This window comes from Tachysurus vachellii, chromosome 7, assembly GCF_030014155.1.
Source record: "Tachysurus vachellii isolate PV-2020 chromosome 7, HZAU_Pvac_v1, whole genome shotgun sequence".
NCBI lineage: Eukaryota > Metazoa > Chordata > Actinopteri > Siluriformes > Bagridae > Tachysurus > Tachysurus vachellii.
Window position 1 is genome coordinate 10,277,882 of NC_083466.1, and position 6,906 is coordinate 10,284,787.

At 37.1% G+C, this 6,906-nt stretch overlaps 1 protein-coding gene across 2 annotated transcripts in view; it reads right to left on the bottom strand.

Annotated features, from left to right (window-relative positions):
• Positions 1-395: 395 nt before the first annotated feature.
• Positions 396-6,906, bottom strand: part of LOC132848462 (phosphatidate phosphatase LPIN2-like) — an 18,655-nt gene continuing 12,144 nt past the window's right edge. For both annotated transcript variants that reach the window (XM_060874181.1, XM_060874180.1), the window contains exons 16-20: positions 3,849-3,935; positions 3,504-3,656; positions 3,236-3,350; positions 2,343-2,446; positions 396-1,946 (exon numbers count right to left, since the gene is read on the bottom strand). In XM_060874181.1, coding sequence (XP_060730164.1) covers positions 1,796-1,946; positions 2,343-2,446; positions 3,236-3,350; positions 3,504-3,656; positions 3,849-3,935 — 610 coding nt within the window. In that variant the 3' untranslated portion in view covers positions 396-1,795. The remainder of the gene's footprint in view (positions 1,947-2,342; positions 2,447-3,235; positions 3,351-3,503; positions 3,657-3,848; positions 3,936-6,906) is intronic.

A 6,906-nucleotide genomic window follows, 5' to 3' on the forward strand; every position in this document is an offset into this window, starting at 1 on the left:
TTCAAATTAAATATTACATTAGATCTTGCTTTAAATAAGATAAAGCCACTATATATATCTGTGTTCCCTGAGACTCGAGTATGCTTAAAAGGCTGCCCAAAAGGTTTGATATCCAAAAAAATGTAGTTAGAGAAATAAAATATTCACCCCGATTTATTTATAGATAATAAGAAGCTATGCGATGTTTGTGTGTAAAGAAACTATCATTCTAATAAATCCTAAGGTTTCCAGAGTTTTGACTATATTGTAGTACTTAAACAATAGATTGAAAGCATTCTAGATATGTGATTTAGACTTTATGTAAAATAAATCCATCCTCGTTGGAATTTTATTGGAATTGCAATACTGGATGAAATATTGAAAAAAGTACCAGCTTTCTGAATAGAAAACATTACTGAAACTGCATATTTTTTTTATTGCAATCACGGAATGAAAGCAAAATACAAACAGTAAGTACATTTAAAAACTATTCTTTGATGTAATTTAAAAATGTGATGAATTACACTTTTTCTCTAATAAAGTTTGAAACAACAAAGAACAAAGCATTGTGAAATCTCTCCTTTTTGTTTTTCTTTTAAATTAGACAATAAAAGTCATAACGTGGGACAGGCAATGCTATTTATAACTCTTATTAACATCTTAACATTTTAACCGCAACTATACATAGAGGCCAATTAAACAGGGTGGAAATAGGGAAGATTACAACAATAAAACAACAGAGAAAACACTTACAAAATCTTTCATATGTTTGTGTACTAATGAGACTTCTAATTTTCCTGCTTAGTAATGGCATTTAAATACATTCAGTTTAAGCAATTGGTTAATCCAGGGTTGATCGTGGAACTCTTTAGATCTAGGTTTTTTGTCAGTAGGAGTAGACCAGAGAACGTAGAGTAAATCCACACTGAGATGGGGAAAACATGCAAAACTCAACACAGACTGTAACGTCAGCTTAGGCTGAAACTGGAGGCCGTGGCTATTTACAGAATTAAGGCTTTTAACTGAGACCTTCTATTGTATAATCGCTGCACGAAATTATATCAGATAACAAATATAACATAAAAACAAACTATTTCTAGACTTATGTTTTTACCTCCATTGAGATGAGGCCGACTCTGAGAATCCTGAGGCATCTGGAGATCTACCAGCTCCAGTTGGACTCTGCGATACTAAAGAGGAGATGTGAACTCCATGTGATCTTTTGCACCAATACAACATTTGTCAGACTGTATATTTATAATCACACCCTCCAGTGTCACCCATATGAGGATGGGTTCCCCTTCGAGTCTGGTTCCTCTCAAGGTTTCTTCCTTTACCGTCTAAGGGAGTTTCCTTGCCACTGCTGCCTGAGTCACCTCAGACTTGCTCTTTGGGGATAAATACATACACATTGTGAACTAAATATATCTCATATTAATATTGAATTTTGTATTCTATTATTCTTTATATTATTGTTTATATTAACCTTTTGTTCTATGTTTATGTTCTGTAAGGCTGCTTTGAGACAATGTCAATTGTAAAAAGAGCTATACAAATAAATTTGAATTGAATATATACAATATACTTATAATGGTCTTGTTCTGCTGGCTAAAATACTAAAAATAAGCACAATTATCCTGCAGTAGAACAAGTACAGTACACATATCTTACTACACATCTAGAAACATGCTTAATATTTGTATATTTATTTTCCTGTGATCTTATAGATTTGCTACTCATTTATTATGATGCTCATGTTCGAATCGTTACAGACAATAAGAGCTTTTCATCTAAGATCACTTCCAGTCTTTGCCAATCAGAGTAACAGGATATCCTCCTGACTAATCACAGTGACAGGCTGCCTCCAGTAGCAGAAGGAACTAAATTCTGGGTAATTCAAAGCAGCACTTTGCTCTTTGCAAACCGAAGGGAAAATATGATCCACCAGCTCACTGAGACGACTATACCTGCAAGAAAACATACACAGACAAAAACAAAACAGTTTTTCACTCTTTACCGCGGTCTGTTTAGAATGATCATGCTATAAATAACAGCGGGTGGTGAACTCCATTTTTATGTCATGAAGACAATGATGAATGTAAAGGATTTCACATGAACAGCTTTGCTGTCTAGTATTTCCATCCTATCCAGTAAAGAAGTCCAGGGTGGTAATTTATACAGTATAGTACTTTATACAGCTTCACAACTTTACATGAAACTTAATTCAAAAGGGTATGAGTACGTTTTTGCTTGGAGTAGTCATTGAATCAGTGCTTTAGAATTTAAATGATTTATTCCTTCACTCTACAATGTTTCTAGTCCTAGTGCAGAAGAAGTCAGTTTATGTGAAGTCATAAACTTACGATGTCTTGTTGCCTTTGGTCAGCTCCTGAATGACCTCTCCTTTAGGGTTCACTGTGAATATATGGCATGTCGGAACTTGCACGTGCTTGTAGGCAAACACATCCTAGATGCACATACACAAATCTGCTTTATTTTATGTTTTGCAAAACAAATCTACTGTACATTCAAATTAAGATACAAATGACTAGGATTAAAATATGCTCTTTTTAACAATGTAATGGCTTAGGCAAATATTACTGTAGATAAATAATTGATAAACAATCTGTTGTAGATGTATTTCAGTTTTGTTTGCCAGTAAAAAGAGTAGTGTGCCATTATTTAATGCACAAAAGACTCAATTTCCTTTCTACAGAACTCAATTAACGCAGCGGAATGAAGTAGGAAGGTGATTGAAAGTACTGGTAGAAAAATAGGTTATAAAGGTCAGCGTTATAAAGCCGCACAGCTGACGCACAGTATCACACGTATCAGGGACGTAAATATATTCCGATATTTATATCATCTTATCACCCTGCCTTCAATACTAAATGACTAATAAGAGGTTGAACAAGTTTTTAGATGAATCCCCTGCACCTGTATATAATTATAGACAATTAATGCTATGAAAATAACCCTTTCTACAGTAAAATCAATATATTTTAAAAGCCACGTTACCCCTTTAACCCGATATATTCTGTATACAGTATCTGAACTACTGTATACTGAAGAACTTCCTGTGGTTGAAATGGTCTTGTTCTAACTTGTTCTATCTTGACTCCAGTGAAGTATTAACATAACTCAGTAGCTTACAACCACTTGTGCAACAGGATCTGTAATATCACTAACATGTAGCTTGCAAACAGCCATGTAAATCTAAAAAGTCTAAGAGAATGAACATGGCATGAAGGCTTACATTGCTGCGGTTTCCAAAGGCTGCATAAAAAGGCTGAGAGTTTGAAGGGAACAAATTTCTGATGTCAGTTAAACACTCGATCTTAAACTTCTCTGGTTTCTTCTCTATCAGCTCCCTGGAAACAGAGCACAGAGTCCTTTAAAAAGATGTTCGGTATAAAGTCTTCATTTTGTAACCTCTAGATAAAAAGTTACTTAAACAAGTAAATGTGTGTGTGTGTGTGTGTGTGTGTGTGTGTGTGTGTGTGTGTGTATGTGTGTGTGTGTACCGGTGGAAAGCTGAATACAGGCTGCTTGGTGAGAGCATGAGAGGCCCTTGTGGTAAAATAGTGCCGCTATCATTAACCCCTTGTAAATAACCTCTAGTAATACCTGCCATCCCAATCGCACGTGCTGAGCAGTATAGGAACTTATAGCCATTCCTGTAAAATAACACACACACACACACACACACAAACACACACACAATTCTTTAGGATAATGGATCTCTAGGTTCAGGCCGCATTCTACACAAAAATATACATTATTTACTGTATAATGATTGAATTTGGACATTAGAGGGTAAAAGTGTTAAATCATTCGATAATCATGGCTGATGTCATGTCTTGTCTTACTCATGTATAGTGTGGTAGAGCTTAGCAATGCCCTGATGGGTCCAGTCTTTTCCAAACTGTGGAAGGAAATGTCCTAAAACGTCAGACCTAAGAATGACAATTCCAGACAATGAGAAGTCAGCGCTCACATGATTATACTGTTACGTAAGCCACATCATTATTAAACTTGATTAATTATCTCCTTTATAATTAAAACTTGATGCTTAGTATGTTGTATATTCACACTCAAAGATGCACTTTTATGAAGAACAGGTAGGCAAGACTCTAAAGTAGACATGACCAACCATGGTTTGGAAAATAAACTTGTCCAAGAGTTTTCAATCTTATTCACACCAGGTTCCAAATTTACTCTATATTCCCACAAGTATGTGGACACCTCGCAATTACAGCCATGTGTGTTTGTTGAACATCTAATTCTATTTTTATTTATTAAGTCTCTACTTTGCTGTTACAAAAAACCTTCATACTTCTCAAAAGGCACTGATGTTGAGAGAGGAAGCCTTGCACACAGTCACAGCATTTCAGCTCATCCCAAAGGTGTTCAGGTCAGGGCTCCGTGTCAGGCTTTTCCATTCCAAACTTGCCATACCATGATTTTATAGAGCTTGATCTGTACACAGCGCTGGAATTATCATGCTGGAACAAGTCTGGGTCACTTGGTTCAAGTGGAGGGAAAATGTAATGCTCTAGGTCATAAATACATTCAACTTTCTGCTTCTAACTTTGTGACAGCAGTTTGAAGAAGACTGAAACATGGCTGTTACGGCCAAGTGTCTGCATACATTTGTCCAATGATTGCTTTTGGGCTGCATTTTAAAGGTGACTAGGTGTCAGGTCTTCTCGCTCAATATCGGTCCCTGTCTTAACTAATGCTCAAACACCAAATTCTAGTGTAAATCCTTTCCAGAAGGGTAGAAGTTATAATAACAGGAAAGGGGAATCTGGAATCTGTTCAATAGACACATACAGTATGGGTTTAACTGGTCATGTGCCCACATTTGGCCATACAGTGTATATTAGGTAATGGGAACTGACAAAATGTGTTAGAAAATATAGCAACAAAAATAATGACACTGTAGGTGGGATTATACTAACAGCCCAGTGCACAGCTGAAGTTAAGGCCCATTATGAAATTGAATGATTCATGTTTTTTTCCAGTCCAGTGCCAGTGATTCTGTGTTAGATTTCATGTTTAATTAAAAAAAAAAGCCCATTTCAGTTTTAAATCTAAATACAGATACAGACAAAACATCCGTAATCTGTATTTCAAGCCTTTTAAGGGAAATGAAAGCTTGGCTTTAGCGGAGCCAGTATAAGAACTAAAAAGAATACAAATGCCTGAACAAAGGAACTAGTTTTTTCCTGGTATCTATTATAGTATTTTAAAGTATTACATCTTACATTTACAGCATTCGGCAGATTCCTTTATCCAGAGCGACGTATAAAAGTGCTTTCGAGTCTCGATGAATACATTAACTCTGGTTCACTAGGTTACAGACATCAACCTAAATCTCTACAGTTTTTTTTATTTTTATCTTTTAAACATACACATAACAAACACGGGGGAAAAGTGCTAGTTTAAGTGTTTCATGAATAAGTGGGTCTTCACTCGTCGTTTGAAGATAGACAGTGACTCAGCTGTTCGGACCCCTAGGGGAAGCTCATTCCACCACCTCGGTGTCAGAACAGAAAATAGTCTTGCTGTATACCAACCTCTTACTCTGAGAGATGGTGGGACCAGTCAAAAGGTGCTGGTAGCTCTGAGGGAGCGAGATGCAGTGCAAGGAGTGATAAGAGCTTAGAGGTAAGAGGGAGCTGGGCCATTTTTGGCTTTGTAGGTACTGTAAGCATCAGTGTTTTGAATCTGATGCATGCAGCTACTGGATGCCAGTGTAGGAAGCACAGCAGTGGTGTGGGGTGGGAGAATTTAGGCAGGTTGAAAACAAGTCGTGTAGTATATATGTAAAGTATATTTAAAACAATATTATTATTTTGGCTACCAAAACACATAAATAAATCACATTCAGTGGAAAAGAATAAAAAAAAAAAAACATTTTCCTATTACCTATTTTATACTGCATACAGTCTGTTTTATAACATTAGTCTAAATGTAACACTGGACTGAGGCCTACATGCCAAAGGCAAGTTCACTGTTATCAGTAGAAGAGTAGAACAAACACTTTTCATCACCTAGACAGGCTCCAGCAAGTCTGACTGATCAATTCAGTTTGTACCAACAGGCATATTAACAGGCATAAGTCATAGTGCATCAAAAAACTATAAGGAGGGAAGCTGGAACATCTCAAAGGGTCACGATCTGGTATGTTCTTAGAAACTCTGTGTGCTTTAGATAACTTAAACAATGAATGGGTGATCTAAGCAGGATGGGCAACATATAGTGAAGGTAAAAATTGAGTAAGAAATTCATTCATTCATTTTCTACCGCTTATCCGAACTACCTCGGGTCACGGGGAGCCTGTGCCTATCTCAGGCGTCAAGGCAGGATACACCCTGGACGGAGTGCCAACCCATCACAGGGCACACACACACACTCTGATTCACTCACGCAATCACACACTAGGGACAATTTTTTCCAGAGATGCCAATCAACCTACCATGCATGTCTTTGGACCGGGGGGAGGAAACCGGAGTACCCGGAGGAAACCCCCAAGGCACGGGGAGAACATGCAAACTCCACACACACAAGGCAGAGGCGGGAATCGAACCCCCAACCCTGGAGGTGTGAGGCGAACGTGCTAACCACTAAGCCACCGTGCACCCTGAGTAAGAAATGAGTAAGATAAATCAGAATTAGCCAATTGGATGGGGCAAAATTTCTGTTCTGTTCTGGATTTTATAAAGCTCTTGGTTTTTCCAAGAGCTTTTTTTGTTTTCCTTTTCTTATCTTTATCCACAGAAATCCCTGTGACAACAGCTCAAAATACAATTTAACCACTATCATTTCTTAGAGTGGTGCTAAACTGGTAAAAAAAAATCCCACTCTTGATCATTTAACATATTTTAGGGCACTAAGAACTCTTTCTAAGATGAGGGTAAT